This window comes from Kogia breviceps, chromosome 1, assembly GCF_026419965.1.
Source record: "Kogia breviceps isolate mKogBre1 chromosome 1, mKogBre1 haplotype 1, whole genome shotgun sequence".
NCBI classification, from domain to species: Eukaryota; Metazoa; Chordata; class Mammalia; order Artiodactyla; family Physeteridae; genus Kogia; species Kogia breviceps.
Genome location: NC_081310.1, coordinates 167,014,209 through 167,031,737, shown reverse-complemented (window position 1 = coordinate 167,031,737; position 17,529 = coordinate 167,014,209). Strand labels below are relative to the sequence as shown.

Here is a 17,529-nt window from a genome sequence, read left to right as displayed (position 1 = left end):
AAGTCAGCCAATCAGAAAGCTCAGGACTCGGCCCTCCCCCTCACTTCCTGTCCCGCAGGTCTCCAGGCCGCCGGGTCAGGGGTCACGAGCGGAGCAGCTTCTCTTGCCCGGGCCGGCGCGGGAGGGCTGTGTGATGGCCTCGGAGCGCCCGGAGCCGGAGGTGAGGGGCGGGCGGGCGCAGCGCTGGGTCCCGGGTCCGAGGGTGAGGGTCCGGCGGCCGGGCGCGGCCGTGGCCTCCTCCGGGTCCGGGGCCGCCGGGCCAGCCCGAAGCCCAGACAATCGTATCTCCTCACCCGCACTTTCCTGGGGGGCTAGAGGAGGAACTTGTCGCTGTTTTGTTTGCCGAAATTTCATCCGCGACGCCAACTGTAGGGCTCTCGGGTTCTTTGACCTCATAATCGTATCAAGAAAACCTGTATTTTGATTTTCCGTTGCAGTTTCATTGGGCAGCTTTGCCAGTTGCTGCATTTCTTCAAATATTGGAATGCCATAAACAGCATGAATTTAGTCCTATCGCTCATGCTTTTGGAGAGCAGCTTTGGTTTCATGAAAAAACATTTGACTCAGAGAGAAACCTCGTTCCGGTATTGGCGCTGCCGTGTAACTGTGCAACTTCGGGCAAGTCTTGACTTCCCGGCCTGTTTCCTTCTTCATAAAGTACTTATCATTGGTGTATTGTTAGGGTCACATGTTTTAAATCAGAAAATGCAAATAAAGTATCCATAAGGTGCTAAGGACCATGCAAGGAACTTTATATACATTGTGTCATTCAAACTTGTGCAAATTAAGGTGGCAATACCCACTGTCATTTACAGGTAAGAAACTGAAAATCGAGAGAAGTACCTTACCCGAGTGCTACTCTCAGCTGGGGTGTAGCAGAGTTTTGGAGTTAGAAGATCTGAGTGTAAAATCTCGGATTTGGAAAGAACAACGTCACTAGGAGAGGGGCCCAGTTTTACAAGAGAATATATGAGTAGATGGGAAGGGTGAGAGATGTGTATAATGATGCAGATAGTTGTCATTACTTATTGAATGCTTACTGTGTGTCAGGGACCATCTCAGCACTTTACCCACATCAGTTAATACTCTGAACCCTACGCAGTAGACAATATTACCATCCCCATTTTTCAGTTGAGGAAACTGAGGCACAGAGATAGATATTAAGAGTAATAAAGTTGCACAGCTAGTAAGTACCAGAGCCAAGACTCCAAAACTGGTGGTCTGCTGTAGATCTTGTGTTCTTAGTCATAATGTTTACAGTATAAATAATAAAGTAGCCACAGGATGGTAAATCTCCAATTTGATGTCATGAGACCCAAGATTAAATATGGTTGTAGGAAACTACCCTATTAAAAAGGATCAGATGTGTCGACAAGGGTGATGGAGTAGCCTATGCATCAGAAATATCATTGAGAAAAACCGATGAAGGAATTTGGAGTGTGTTTTGTTATGGATTAAAATGAGAAGAAATGGAGGGATGTTGTGGTGAAATACAACATATCTTTTAGGCAGGTAGTCTAAAACGGCATTGCATCCAATGCAAGGCATATATGTCAGTTTTCTAGTAGCCACATTTAAAAAGGTAAAAAAAAAAAAAAAAAACAGGTAAAATTAATTTTAATAATATATTTTTCTTTAACCCCATATTTCCAAAACATTATCATGCCAATATGTAATACATATTAAAAATTATGAGATATTTAACATTCTTTTATTGTACCAAGTCTTGAAAATCCAGAGTGTATTTTACAGCATATCTCACTTTGGACTAGCAATATCTCAAGTGCTCAGTAGCCCCACGTGGTAATGGCTACCATATTGAGCAGTACAAATCTAAAGGAACTTGGAGTCAAGACATACGCTCCTGGAAGTCTCACTCAGCCAAAAGTTCATTTGTTGAATTCTTGATTTACATTTCTGAAAATTTTATCTCAGAAGGTAGAGGGAGTGAAGAGTTCTGCCCCTGAGCAGAAAAGTGACGGATTGTTAGAGGTTATTACAATTCCAAGAGAGAAATATTGGGCATAGTCAGATTTAAGAAGTCATTCATTCCTCAGATACTTAAATTATTTTATGCTGCTGCTATGCACTCAGAATTGTGCTGATTATCAGGGTAGATACGGAGCAGTGTAAGATACATTCCCTATCCTAATGGAGTGCACATGTTGAATTATGATAATAAGCACTTCAAAGGAAAAGTATAGAATGAATGAGTGTTTAACAGGGGTTCTTAACCTAATTTTTCAGTGGAGGGGGTGGATCAGAAAGCCTCAGAGGAATGACATTTAAGCCTGAAGGAGTGGAAGGTGGCTGTGAGAAGAGGCAGAGCGCATTACAGGCAAAGGGAACAGTGAAAATCCTGAGGTGAGGAGGAGCTGAGAACCTTCAGAGAACTACCACAAAGCAGCTGCCAGTGTGGGTGCAGTGGCAATGAGAATAGCTAATACGAGTGCTTACTGAGTATCATCTAATACTAGGAAAACCCCTGTGAAATAGGCACTGTTGGGACTTCCCTGGCAGTCCAGTGGTTAAGACAGCCTTCCAGTGTAGGGGGTGCGGGTGCGGGTTCGATCCCTGGTCAGGGAGCGAAGATGCCACATGCCTCGCGGCCAAAAAACCGAAACATAAAACAGAAGTAATATTGTAACAAATTCAATAAAGACTTTAAAAGTGGTCCACATCAAAAAAATCTTAAAAAAAAAAAAAGCAGTCTTACTATCCCTGTTTCTCAGATGAGGAAATTAAGGCACAGAGAGTTTAAGTAACTTCACCAAGGCCTTATACTAATAAGCAGCAGAACCAGCGTTTGATTCAAGGAGCTCGAACTCAGATGGAGGTGGGTGAGAGAGAAGGCTGGTGAAGAAGATTCAGGTTGAAGCCGTGCTAGAGGTTCAGGACTTTGGCATAAGTACAGTGGTTCAAGGGCAGGTGGAAACTACATTATTTTGTGGGATTCTGTTAACAGAAAACAGCACAGGGGTTGGAAAAGTCTCCAGGAATAATTTATACCTTAACCACCAAGGGACAGGGGCAATGAACAAACAACAAATTAACGAGATGGACAATGTTTGCTGCATCCTGGTATACATGGTATGCAACACAGTGTCTGATAATGTTTTATTCATCTTGCTATAAATGGTATATAGGCCTCAATAAATGTTCCAAAGAATGATAGGCTTCCTCTGTCATTGTTCTGACTCTCCTGATTAATTGCCACAACATCCTTCTGAAATAGACATTCTTTTCTTTTTTAAAAATTTATTTATTTTATTTATTTATTTTTGGCTGCATTGGGTCTTCGTTGCTGCACGTGGGCTTTTTTCTCTAGTTGCAGCGAGTGGGAGCTACTCTTCGATGCGGTGCACGGGCTTCTCATTGCGGTGGCTTCTCTTGTGGAGCACGGGCTTCAGTAGTTGTGGCACTTGGGCTCAGTAGTTGTAGTTCGCAGGCCCTAGAGCGCAGGCTCAGTAGTTGTGGCACACGGGCTTAGTTGCCCCACGGCATGTGGGATCTTCCCGGACCAGGCCTCAAACCTGTGTCCCCTGCATTGGCAGGTGGATTCTTAACCACTGCGCCACCAAAGAAGTCCCTGAAGTAGACATTCTTATCCACATGTTATAGATGAAGAAACTGAGGCCTGGAAAAACTAACTTGTCCAAGCTCACCTAGATAACAAGTAGTAGAGCCAGATTTAAATCCAGATCTCTGACTTCGAAACCCTGCTTTCTCTTTGCCAGACTGCTCCAGTACACTTCAGACTCAGAAGGATTAAGAATCAGGGATTAAAACTCCATATGAGTGTGGGTGCTGGGAGAACACAACTAATTCAGGGATTCTCAAACAGTAAAGAGGAAGACTCACTTGAGGGAGCTTGTTACGTATAGCTTCCCAAGCTCTCTCATCTCTTAATTCAGTTGGTCTCAGATGGTGCCTAGGAATCTGCATTTTAACAAGCACCTCAGGTGTTTCTGATGCTGCTGCTCCTTGGATCACACTTGGAAAAATACCATTCTAACTGCTTTAATTAATTCTTGAGTCTTTAGTTCTGTTAAATCACCTCTTGAATGTGCAGAAAACTTAGAAATGATGTTTGTGAAAATGTAGTTGTTGACTTGGAAGGATCATGTATGGGGGGAATGTTGCGAGAAAACTCGAGTCAGGAAATGTTCCTGGTTTCGAGAGAGTGGATTCTATAAGAACTGATTGGTGAACTAGACTTCAGTTTGGCCTTGAAGAGTCAGTCTGTCATTCAAAATAACCTTCGAAACAAGGTGGAGAAATGGAAGCTGCACAGCAGTGGAATTAAGCAGCCTACTAACAAATAGTGTGAAGAAAATCTTCTAATAGGACAGTGCTTGTTTATATCCTCCATCTGGTGTATTCCCCTTTCCCTCCTCACTAGGCCAACCCTGCTCAGTCTTCAGGGACACTTTCTCTTAAGACTCTTGCCTGAGTCAGGTTACTTCGTTACATGCTGTCATACAATCACATTCTTATCCTTGGCACACTTAGTTTGTATTAATATCGTATTTAGAGTGATTCTTTGATTCGTTTTTTCCTCCATTATCGGGTAAATCTTGTGAGGGCAGAGAATACCAATTTTTGCTTTCCATTGTATCCTTAGGACCAGCCCAGTGCTAGCATGTATCTGGCTCTCCGTAAATTTGTTGACTGATAAATGAATGTATGCTCACCTTGCCTTTGTCCTCTTGGGACTTGGATGAGGACTTGATGGCATCCTGATCAAATTAGCAGGGAAATTAAGCTGGAAAAAGATTTACTAGAAGACAAAACAGCAGTCAAGCTTCACAATAGAAAATAGGCTGGATTTATCCAATGTAATAGGACAAATTGAATAATTGTGCGTGTCCCAAAAAAGCCAGCTGCATGAGGAGAGAATGGGGGATGTGTCTAAGCAGCAGCAGAAGCGAGGAAGTCAGAGAGGTTTCTCGGGTCAGTAGCATGGTAAAGCTCCGCCTGAAGTAAATAGAATCTAGGAGATTCTGAATCTGTGACCTCACCTGGGTATTGTGCTCTATTCTGGCCCCCACATTTTAAGTTGAAAAGTAGACCAGCCAGAGTTCATTTGTCGGCACGTGATCTAAGATATAAAATAGTGAGGGAACTTGAAACCATGCCGTTTGAGATACGTTTAAGGAATCTGGAAATGTTTATTATGGAGAATCAAAGACTCAGAACCATCATCAGATGTTTGATAGCTTCTCCTTTAGCAGAGGGTCAGATTTCCCTGTGTGGCCTCAGGAGGTAAAACCCAAAGTGAGTTAGATATGTTCAAGAGAACGGATTTCAGGAGCAGGTCAAGGTAATATCAACAAGACAGATTCTGGCTCATTGTGAAGAAATTTCCAACTCTGCCAACTAAGTGGGGGTGAGCCAAAAAAGCTGGAGGGAATGGCTGTGCAGGACTTCCTCCAGACTCGAAGCAGCACCTTGTACTACTACTATGTGCATTTATATGGCACTTTTAACTTTACAATGTGCTTTCACCCATCATTGGGGTAAGTGGTGGTATTTTATAGAGGAGGAAACTAAAATTCAAGCCCAGAGTCTCAGCTATCATATCACATTTTCTTTCCATAATACTGTAATTCTGTCTAAAACAAATCTATTCGCGTTTACACTACAACTCCCCTTCCCCCGATTCCAGAATCGTAGAAAAGAAGATAATACCAGTAAAGAACATACTAGTGAAAAAAAACTTGGTAAAAACAACTTTCATGGAGGCAAAGGAAAAGTCCAAACAACAGACTGGGTTAGTTTTTCCATAAAGCAGATGAGGAAGGATGAGAACTCTTGAACAACAAAAGCCAGATGTTGATAAAAATGAAAAATTAGGAACCTCTGGTAAGATACTAAGAACATAGCTTGAACTAGAGAAGAGAATAAATATAGCTTGCGAGAGCAATTTCCCTCATTCATACGTGCATTCAACAAATATTCAAACCCTTAGTGTGTCTTGGCACTGCGCTAGTTACTAGAGATACAACAAAGAACAATATAGGCAGCCCCTACCTCCCTGGAGCTTCTACACTTGTAGAGGAAACCAACATTAAAAAATACACAAATTCTTCATTATGAACTGTGGTGGATGCTATTAAGAAGTCCAGACTGCTTTGTGAATGCCTAGCAGAGATAACAAACAGTGTAGGGAATTATGGAAAGGTTCATTTATTAAACCCAGAGTGGCCAAGATTTTAGTCCTAGAAGATGAAGTGACCAAGTGTCCCCAGCTGTCCTTATGGTGCTCCCTCCTTTAACCCTGGCTCAATATGGGCCCAAACTCCTTTCCTGGCTATTTCCTTGCATAACTGAAACAGGCTGGCATTTGAAAAAGTCTTCACTAAGCACCAAAGAAGAACAAAAGGAAAAATATGGAGACTAGTGTTAAGATTACCTTACCTTAAGAAGAGTTGTACTGCCTGTGATTCATTTTAAATGCCGCGTTTGCTTTGCTTAGCTTAGAACATATAGTGAATTCACTTATTCAGCAAAATTTTATTGAGCATCCTATTGCCAGGCAGTGCACCAGGCTCTGGGGATAGAGTGATAAACAGAAAGGGCTGCTGAACTGGGATATCCTTCCTATTCTGATAATACTGAGCCCAGCCCATCCTTTTTTAGATAAGAACCTTGGCAAGGATCCAGCATAGTCAACTTGTAGACGAGAGAGTTCACTAATATCATACCCACCAGTTCAGCCAGTCCTGAGGGAGAGGTTGCCTACTGGCACTGAGCACAGTTGCTCTTTATCTGAGAAAGCCAAAGCCCAATACAAATGAATATATTTTATGGTGTTTATTGGTGCTCTAATCATACATATGGAAGCCATCAGGCTTTGAATTTCTTATAAGGGTGTTGACAAAATAACAATGAAAAGTTAATATTAAATGTTTTACAGTACAATGTGTAAGTATACCCAAGTTAATAGACTAACACTGTGGGAAATAAATTAGGCAATCTGGCAGAATTTTCGAGATGTTAATCAGGGAGAAGACTGTCTTTTCTATTTATTTATTTATGGGAGTATCTCCTGAGACCAAGGATCAGAGAAAGAGAGGGCAGGTAATTGCTGCAGTTTCCTTCTTTGCCAGTAGAGTTTGGCAATAAGAGCGTTCCATTTGATGGGACCTTTTGAGGGGGATGGTGGTTAGAAATGATGGGAAATAACTATATCTGATTTTTCTAGCTAACGGAAATCATCCTGCAACTTACTGGTTTCTGATGTTGCCTTAGTCATCCTTGACACCTTGTTTTTTTTTTTTGGTTACTTTCTTCCCTACTTCAGTTAATCACCAGTTCTTGTCCATCATATTCTAAACATTCCTTAAAATACAATTGAGCTCACTTCACTTGCTCACTTGTCTTGAAGGTTAGTTCAACTGACTTTTCCAAGACTCTCTCAGTGAAAGGCAGTGCTGGTTTTACATTCTGGCACAGCTACTTGTCTCTTCAGGAACAGTCTCAAACAGTTCACAGAATGGCTACTTTGAATAGCTCTGGTCTAGGCCATTGTCATCTCCCCTGGTTGTTAGGGGATCTTTCTAAATCATGTGGTAGCCAGACGGAATTTTTTTTTTTTTTTTTTTTTTTTTTTTTTTTTTTTTGCGGTACGTGGGCCTCTCACTGTTGTGGCCTCTCCCGTTGCGGAGCACAGGCTCCGGACACGCAGGCTCAGCGGCCATGGCTCACGGGCCCAGCCGCTCCGCGGCATGTGGGATCCTCCCGGACCGGGGCACGAACCCGTGTCCCCTGCATCGGCAGGTGTACTCTCAACCACTGCGCCACCAGGGAAGCCCCAGACGGAATTTTTTTGAATGCAGATATAATAGTACTGCCCTGCTGAACAAAGAGTTTGGTAGCTTGACCTAACTCTTGGATAAAATCCAAAATCCTAGCCAGGGCCTGCCTCAGGCCAGTGCAGGGAAACAGTACAACAGAGAGTAGTATTTCCCAAAATGTGATTTTAGGTGGTGTAGAGGCAAAACACAAAATAATACTAAATCACATCATATTGATGTTTAAATTGTCTTTTTGATTATTTCAAAGCATCCTTTCTATTTATAAACCCCCATCGTGTTCCTTCTTGTAACCACTTTGAATCTTTTCTGCTCTTAAGTCCCCAGTTTGATCCAGTTGTCACACTCAGTAGATGGGTTTTGCAGCTCATCAAGCCTGGGTTTGACTTCTGACCCTATGCCTACGAATTCTGCTAAGTCACTTAACTTTTTTGGACCTCAGCTTTCTTCTATTAAATGTTTTGTGTGAAGACTGAATGCAGTTACTTAGACTGAATGCTCTTTACTTAGGTAAAGAGCCTAGTATTGGGCCTGGTAATAACCTGTAATAGTTAACTTCTGTTATATTCTTAGAAGTGCCACGCACCGTGCTGAGCGCTTCACATGCATGGTTTCCCTTCATCTGTAGAACAGCACAATTAGATTGGTATTAGGATTCATCTCCATTTTACAAATGAGGACACTGAAGCTTAAATAGTTTAAGTACCTTTTCCACAGTCTCACAGCTAATAAGAGGCCGAATTGGGATTGAAACCCAGGCTGTTTGAATCTGAAATTCTTGAACTTAACTTTTACAGTGTACTATTGAATGTATTTTAGGTGCTCAATAAATATGAGTTCCTTCCCCCTTCTTCCTTCTCCTCTCATCCATGTCATTTCCTAATATCTGTTTCTATACCTCTTTATGCTTGCCTTCTGAGGAAGAAAGACTTCCTTCATCTTTAGTCATTGCATCTCTGCTCTCCACACTCTTCTCCTACATCAGGCACCCTTCATTATTGCTTTTCCAGGACTTTTCCCATCTCTTCTCCATGCATATTTCCCCATTATTGAAAAAAAAAACAATCTTCACTTCCTTTCAACATCCCGTTTCTCAACAGGTAGTCACTGACTTCTGCTCACTTCCGCACAGCCTGTCATTTCCCCCTCACTAGGAACGCCAGAGGAGAAATTTGCAGTTTGTCTAAACAGGAGGAGAGTAATCTTTTCATCTGAGGCAAGAGTAAGGGGGTATAGGAATGTTACAGATAAGGGTTAATCTGGAGGAAACACTGGGGGAGTTCAGACCAGTTGACCCTTATTTTCTCTGTGAAACAGTAGGCAAATTTATCTGCCGGAATGGCGGGGGTTGAGAGATTGGAAAACCTGAGGGGAATAAGGAAAGGTTACCGACCAGGGAGAAATAAAAGGATTGGTAAAGGCCACTAGAAGTGGTACCACTGGCGAGGTGACAAGTTTCTTTCTGTCAAAGTACAGCTGGTGTGGTATTTGTGTGGATAAGGAAGAAAGTCAGATTCATCCTGAGTCAGGATTTAGCTGGGCTTGTGTAGTGACAGGTGAGGACACGGGCAAGGGAACTGACACTTGTTGGGACACAGTTGAGCCGACTGCCCTTGAGGCAGTGGAAGGAAGGAACTAGAGCGTTGACATCTGAGAAGGGTGTGGGTGGGAGACTGTGACCCTCAGAAGTTGGGCTTTGAGGTCTTTAGTAGGCTTACCATTCACCCAGTGAAGATCCTTTAGTGCCTGCTTTTGTCAAGCCTTATTAGGAGAAACTGCCAGGCATTATTGTCTGCTCTGTTTTAAGCAATTTGCTAAGCACAGGGACACAAAAATAGAGCAAGACACAATCCCCACCCTCAAAGAACTTAAGAGTTTATAGGAGAAACTCACATATCTGTTGAAATGTGCAAAGGTCACTTGGTCTACATAGAGGTCTTTATAGGGGGAATGGGAGCCAAGAGTTGAGAATTGAATCCTTGGGAAGCCCTTGCACTGAGGTGGGGGTAAATGTTTCACTTCTGCTGCCTTGCCTCTCACTAATGGATTCTGAGCTCTTTGGACAAGTTACTTGCACCATGATCTATATGTACTAGGAACTAGTGAATTTTTATGGATTTATTAAATGTCTCTTTGTCCCCAGGTGGAAGAAGCTGGGCAGGTGTTCCTGTTGATGAAAAAGGATTATCGAATATCCCGAAATGTTCGCCTGGCTTGGTTCCTCAATCACCTGCATCAGACTGTGCAGGCCACACCCCAGGAGATGCTGGTGAGGCCCAGAGACGCACAGGATGTGAAGGGCTAGCCCTGAGGATCTATTTTTTTAGGAGGGTGCTGGAAACACACAGGAGGGGAGACTAACTCTGAGGGGGTCTGATTCTAGGAGGGGCAAGTGACTTTGCCCTCAAGATGATTCCCCAGGGGAAATCTTGTTTAATTGTTTTTCCAGCTCGGAAGAGTGCTTGGTTGGGTTGCGGAAGGTAGAACCAGTGGTGTGTCATTTTGGATATGGAAGTCAGGTCCTGGAAAGAAAGGGGTGACTTCCTGACTCTTCCCTTTCCTCCCCATTCCTAATTGTCAGCTTCAGTCTGAGCAGGAGTTGGAAGTCCTCAGTGTCCTGCCTCCTGGGTGGCAGCTAGATGAACCGGTGGTCCCCAGGCCATTCCTCCTTGTACCATCCACGCGGGTCACCTTCCTGGCCTGGCAGTATCGGTTTGTCATTGAGCTGGACCTCAGCCCATCTACTGGCATTGTGGTAAGGGGTTGGTTGAGGGGAGACAGTGGGAAGAAAGGATTGGGTGGGAAGTGAGGAGAAGAGGAGGGGCCTGGGATAAGTGAAGAATGATCCCACAATGATACCGTTTTGGAAAGGAGACAGGTTTCCTTTACACAATGGAAGGAGTGGTGGGTGTTTGAAGACAGATCCCATTCATTTGTGGCACTGTATGTGGATGTGTGATCAACCTTAAGAGTCCCACTGACCCATGGAAGCTGCTTGTTTCTGCCTTCTGCTCAGGGCTGCCTTTGGTTACCCTTGAGAGACCTTTCTCTGCATTGCCCTCAGGATGATTCCACAGGGGAGATCTTGTTTGATGAAGTTTTCCATGCCCTCTCCCGCTGCCTAGGCGGGCTGCTCCGGCCCTTCCGAGTGCCTGGATCTTGCATCGACTTCCAACCTGAGATCTACGTTACTATCCAGGCCTACTCCTCAATCATTGGCTTGCAGTCCCACCAGGTATTGCATCCTTTCTTCAAGTTTGTATCCTCAGACCTAATTTCAGACAGTCCACCTACCAAGTCCTTATTCCTGTCTCCACTCTCCGTGCCAAAGTCCCCAGCTCTCCTTGAACCTGTTTCTAGTCATCTCTGTGAGTCTCTCTCCTCTTGAGAAGCATCCATTGCTCTGGTCTTAAAGAGCCTTCCCATAGCATTAGGTGAGTTGGTATTGACTGGACAAATGCCCCTCTCATTCCTCCTCTAAGTCTCTGGTTCTGGCCACTGAATGACTGTTTTCTCTCCCCACTCCCTTAAGTTCCATCAGAAGGTTAGCTAATTTCCTAACTCCTTGCACTACCAGCAGGAGAAACAAAGACCCAGAAACATAATTTCTTCCAAGGACAGAGGAGGGTCATTTTTCTCCTAGAGCCCTGTGAACTGTTGGGTGTAATGCTGACCACACAGATAATTACAGGGCTTATCCAGCACCCAAGCAGGCCATCAGAAGGCACTCCTTTTGGAGAATGGCCAAGTCTGTTACTGGAATATCTGTATTGGGCTTAGATAAGCATTGGTCCAGTTTCTCTTCATCTACTCTTAACCACCCTCAACTCACTGGTAGAGGCTTACCCTGAAATTGTCCCTGATGGCTTCATTGTCACCTTAGCTATCAAACTGGCTTTGAGAGAAGGGGATGCAAGGAACAGTGTCTGAGGGGCTGCAATATACACAAGGCAATTGGTACACGCCTGGATCCCAGCCCTCTGCCCTGGTTTAAAGTGTTCTCCTAGTGCGGGTGTTAGGACCATTGGTTGTGGGCTACATCCCCAGACTTTGCAGGTGCTCACAGTCAAGGCGGGAAAAGCTTGGATATTAGGTAATCACTCAACACTTGGTTCACTTTGACAAACACTTACTAAAGCCTGATTTATGCCAGGCCTGGGCTAGGTCCTGGAGACACAGATGGATCAGACCTTGTCCCTATCCTGATGGGGAGAGGTTGAGAGTTAGTTGCAGAGACAGATATTAAAGGGGGTAATTTCAGTTGAATGTGATAAGGGCACCGATAAGTTTTGACTCGTGATATGGGAGCACCCAGCCAAGCCTGGTGCAGCAACAGGAGAGACTTTTGGACAAAGAGGCATTTGAACTGAATCTTGAAGGATGAATTGATGTTAACTATTCAAAGAAGAGAAAATGGGCTTTCCAGGCAGAGGGGCCAGCAAAAGCAAACACACAGGGCTATGAAACTGTGCTCTCAATCACAGGGGTTCTAGGGACTACATGTTACTCAGTTGGACACAATGAAGTTTGAATGATGGCGGGAGGGTTAGGGGGGTGGTAAAGAGGAGACTGGAGAGATAAGTTGGGGCAGAGTTATGAAAGGCCTTGAATGTCATGGCGAAGAACTTGTACTTTATTCTGTAGGGGAGTTTAGTGTGGTGGTGAAGAGCGCTGGATCTGGAATAACAGTGCCTTATGTGCTTCCTGGCTATACCACTTACTGGCTGTGTGCTCTTATGCAAGTTACTTAACCTCTCTGTGCATCTGGGTCTTTTCTCCAAAATGGAGATGTCAACAGTACCAGTATTGCATGGTGGTTGAATTAATACATGTCAAGCATTTAAAACGGTGCCTGCCACATAGAAAACATGCAAATGTTAGCTGTTAAAACTATTAGCCATGGGTAGAGAACCACTGGAGGTTTGGAATGTCAGTGACAGGATCAGATGCGTACACTAGGAAGATCACATTTATTTGTGGCTGGTGAGAAAGATGGATGGGGGACAAATTCTGGATTGGGGAGAACAGGCAGAAGAGTACTGCAGCATGGGAGAGGAGATAAGTCCTGAACAAGGACTGAGAACTTAGGTAAGCCTCCAGGGCCACTTGCCACTAAGTCAGCTAAGAAGTCAGACAGCTTCCTCGCTGTCTCTGTAGCTCCCTCAAGATGCATCCTGCTGTTTTTCAAAACAAACAAACAAACAGTCACGTTTATAATACATGCCCAGTGAAGGAGATTTGAAAAATACTTAAAATATAAAAAACTCACAAAACTCACTCATAATAACCACCCAGAAATAACTACTATTGACATGTTGTGGACTGTGTTTCTTCTCTTTGAGTTTGTGTTTACTTCCCTCACCACCACCCCTCCATCCAGAGAGAGGAGAAACATCAGGCTCGTTCTAAACACACAGTTTTACATCCTGCTTTTTTAACGTATGATATGGGCATTTTTCCGTGTCACTAAATATTTTTGAAAACACAATTTTTAATGACCACTTGTCTTAATATTTTATCATATTTTGTCATTATATATTTAGCCAAACCTTTACTGTTGGACCCTTAGGTTGACCCAGTTTTCACTCTTGTAAACAATACAGCTCTGAGCATCTTTCTCACCTTTTCACAGCCCCAGTTCCCACTATTCCTCTGATTCTGTTTCTGTTCTCACAGTCAGGCCTTTAGTGGTCCAGTCACACTCTGCCCTCTTCTGGCTGTCCCCACCCACTCACCCAGTTCTGAACGGAGAGAAGTAGCTGTTGCATGGGAGGGCAGGGGTTGGGGAGAAGTGGGCAGGTTGTAGGAGTCTGATGGGGGCAGGGAGAGAGGAGAGATCCCGAGGGCCACCACAGGGACCACCAGGCCTTTATAAAAATTTTTAGGATGGGGGCATTTATTTATGTCGAGAGTAGAAGGAAGGAAACCCCATGGAGAGAGAATGAAGCTATTAGATAAAAGATCCAAGAGAAGATGGAACGATTAACTTTAGGGAGAAAAGGAGGAAGAGGAGTCTTTTCTTCTGAGCCTGAAAGGAAGAACTAGAACACAGATAGATATAAACGTCTAGCAAACACTGAGGACATTTTCGATGGGTTGGAGAGTAGTACACCCTCAGGGTTAGGGTGAGTGGGTAGTTCCTGTTGACTTGTTTCCTTTCTCTGTGAAGAGGGAGGTGGGAATTATCTGCTGAGGGTAAAAGGAAGGAAGGAGCTTTCACTGGGGGAATAAGATTTTGAGTTTAAAAAGGAGAAAAGTTGCAGAACAGCTTCTGTGTGCAGTGCTTAGAAATCAACGAGAATAAGAAAGTAGGAGTCAATGAAAAAGGCTTTGCCTGGCCAGATAGGGCAGCTTATAGACGGTGTTCCGGAGGCCAAGGTGGAGGAAACTGGAAGATCTTATGGTGCCTCCATGCTTGGGGAAGCCCAGTGTGGAGAATAAATAGGGAGACCAGAGGGGTACTGCCCAGTGTCCCCCTTCACCTTCATGTCTTGCTCTTTCCATTGTGCTTCTAAGGTGCTGGTCCAGGGCTGCCTTTTGGACCCTTCCCAGCGGGAAATGTTCCTGCAGCAGGTGTATGAGCAGCTCTGTCTCTTTGAGGATAAGGTGGCCACCATGCTGCAGCAGCAGTATGATCCCCAGAGCCAGGTATGTGGGAGAGAAAGTGGATAGAGGCCAGTTAGAAAGAGGAGCTGTTAAGGGACGGAGAGGAGAGAAGAAGGACAAGCCAAATATTATAGAGGGAAAAGACAGCAGAAAAAAGGGCTAAAAGCCAGGGACAGAGGGAGCCAAGGAAAGAAGTGCTAGTGAGTGCACACAACAGGTTTCCTGTTGAAGAGAGCTCGGATACACTCCCCAAGACACACACGTTCTTGCTGGGAGAAAATGTGAAGGCCATTTGCTTGTATTTTTTCAGTCCTGGATCTTCTCCCCAAGTGGCTCTGAGAAGGTGATCATGGGTGACTTTGATCTCTAGTATTTTGTACCATCAGCGATAAAGCTGCTTGGGCTCACTACAGTGCACTCTCTCGTTCCTTTAGATATCCTAGAAGTAGCCAGGCAGATAGCAGTTCTGTATGTCTGAAGACTTAATCTGATTGATGTGTAAGATATTTCATAATGGCGATGGGAAAAATATGGAAAAGGAGCCTTGTACAAGGCTGGAGCCTTGTACTCCAGCCCTGCTGCAGTACAGTGTGGTGCTTCATCTGGTGCTGGACTCCCTGCCCATCTGAGGGTCAGTATCCAAGCACACATTAGGGGAGGGAGCATAGTCAGGACTTGGCCGCACAGTAGGGGAATTGGGGTCCTCACAGGATTAGGCCCATCTGGCCTGGGCAATGCTGGGCTATAAACTCTGGTTTTGCTGTGGAGGGGGCAGCAGTGCCATCTGTCCCATTCTATCTTTTCTGTCACTTGAGCCAGGCAGAGGACCAGTCCCCAGACTCAGGGGAGCCCCCGGGCCGGAAAGTGGGAGTCTCCGTGGTGACAGCTGATCTTGGACTGGTCAGTATGATCCGTCAGGGCATCTTGGCACTGCAGTTGCTGCCGTCAAACTCTAGTGCAGGTCAGTAGAAGGAATGTTGGTGGGATTGGGGGAATACAGGAAGGGAAGGGGGCATTATCAGCAAAGGTAGAGGTTCCAGGGGATCAGTGGGCCCCAGGGAAGAGTGTCTGTTTCCTTGTTTGTAAAAGGTAAGTGTTTATTAGTGTATATCTCAAGTACCCCCTGCTCTGACAACCGTCATGGACCCTAGTGGGGAGGAGTAGAGCACCAAGGTCGTCACTTAGGAGGGAGTTGGGATCCAGCCCTCAGGAGGAAGGAACAAGAGGGAAGGAGAGAAGGAAAGGTGCTGGAGGATTATAAAACACATTGGTTGGTGGATACTGAGGCCCCGTCCATCAGATGCCTCCCCATGACTTTGATCAGGCCAGGGTCCCCAGGTCTGAGTCTGATGCTTCCTGCTCCAGGTATCATTGTGATCACAGATGGAGTGACCAGTGTCCCTGATGTTGCTGTCTGTGAGACGCTGCTGAACCAGCTTCGCAGTGGCACTGTGGCTTGTTCCTTTGTGCAGGTGAGGACTTTCTGGGAAGGAGGAGAGGGAAGTGTCATATATCACAAAGTGGGTTGTGGCTGGTTACTTTCTTGCAGGCAATGATTTCCCAGGTAAAGCCAATGACATAGTTTTGGAGGGTGGGGGGCGTATCATGTCTAGAACAGGGTAGGTACTGTGGTGGGAGAGGACTCTCATCTTTGTCCTCTTTCCTTAGGATGTGAGAGACAGCATATTATAGTAAGAAGAGTGCAGAATTTGCAGTCTGGCAGTCAGTTCCAGTCCCGCCTCTCTTATTAGATTAATTATTACTGTTTTGGTTGCAAGGGTCAGAAAACCCAGCTCAAACTGGCTTAAGCAGAGGAGGGAGTAGGTATATTCAGGGACCTGCAGCCAGTTTGGATTGACAGACTATAGGATAAGAGGCATAGAGCTGTGGAAAACAAGGCTGGAGTGTAGGCATAGGCCAAGCATGGAAAGCTGCTTCTGCTGTGTTAGGCTTTCCAACATAATTCTGCGGGTGATGCAGATACATAGAAGGAAAACCACTAGCTGGGTTTATGTTTTATAAAGGTCATTCTTGTTGCTGGGGGAAGGGCAGGAGAGAAGGCAGGGAGGCTGTTAATTGCAGTGGTCAGGTGAGAGAGGATCAGGGTTTAAACTGGGGGAATTCAGGGTAAGAGAGAGCGGGGTAGGATTGAGGAAATGAAGCGGTAGAGTCAACATAACTTATGATCAGCAGAATGTGAGGGGAGAGCAAGAGAGAGGGGCTAAGGATGTCTCCAAGTTTCTGACTTTGCTGATGACTGTGTATCTGGCAGAGCAAACAGAGAGCAGCAGTTGGGGTGGAGTGAGGACAGGACGATGAATCCAGGTGTGTACATGTTGTGTTTGAGGTGCCTGTGGGTCAACAGGGTAGCTGTAAAGCATCACCCCTAGAGTTAGGCATGCCTGGCCGGCATCCTGGCTTCACTTACTGGCTGTGTGACATGGGGCACATCACTGTCACTTCTTGGCTGGATTCATTTGTAAATGGGTGAAATGATGCATTTAAAGGGCTTAGCATAATGCATAATTACATAATAAAGTGTCCTTTGGGAGATCAGCTTGGTACTTTGTGACCACCTAGAGGGACAGGATAGGGAGGGTGGGAGGGAGATGCAAGAGGGAGGAGATATGGGGATATATGTAAATGTATAGCTGATTCACTGTGTTATAAAGCAGAAACTAACACACCATTGTAACGCAATTATACTCCAATAAAGATGTTAAAAAAAAAAAGAGAGAGAAGAAAAGTGCCCTTTGGGTTTGGCGATTAGGAGGTGGTTATGGGGATTTTTTCCAGGCCATTTCAGTGAAGAGGTGGCGAGGGAAATGATTGCAGTGGATTGAAGAGTGGCTAGAAGAGAAAGAAGTAGAGAAAAGTGTTGACATGCAGAATTTGGTTGTTCAGATCAAGTGGGGAGCGAGAGAGAGAATGGCAGCCAGAGGGGAGTACAGGGTAGAAGGAGAGGGATGTTCTTCTTTGTTTTGTTTTTTTAAGCTAGAGACTTCAGCATGTTTCCAAGGAGCTATGGTGAAGCTGAGTTTGAAAATAAGGGAAAGGAAAGGAAGCCGGATGGAGTAAAGTCCCTAAATTGACAGGAGGGCATTAG

At 44.8% G+C, this 17,529-nt stretch overlaps 1 protein-coding gene across 6 annotated transcripts in view; it reads left to right on the top strand.

Annotated features, from left to right (window-relative positions):
* Nucleotides 1-30: 30 nt before the first annotated feature.
* SZT2 (SZT2 subunit of KICSTOR complex) overlaps nt 31-17,529 on the top strand; it is a 50,944-nt gene continuing 33,445 nt past the window's right edge. For 4 of the 6 annotated variants that reach the window (XM_059063889.2, XM_059063871.2, XM_067009544.1 and 1 more), the window contains exons 1-7: nt 31-160; nt 9,961-10,086; nt 10,399-10,572; nt 10,882-11,052; nt 14,334-14,465; nt 15,243-15,384; nt 15,789-15,895. In XM_059063889.2, the coding sequence (XP_058919872.1) occupies nt 134-160; nt 9,961-10,086; nt 10,399-10,572; nt 10,882-11,052; nt 14,334-14,465; nt 15,243-15,384; nt 15,789-15,895 (879 nt within the window). In that variant the 5' untranslated portion in view covers nt 31-133. Of the gene's footprint in view, nt 161-437; nt 2,365-9,960; nt 10,087-10,398; nt 10,573-10,881; nt 11,053-14,333; nt 14,466-15,242; nt 15,385-15,788; nt 15,896-16,652; nt 16,749-17,529 lie in introns of those variants that run through there. The other 2 variants (XM_067009551.1, XM_067009577.1) reach the window with 2 other exon arrangements.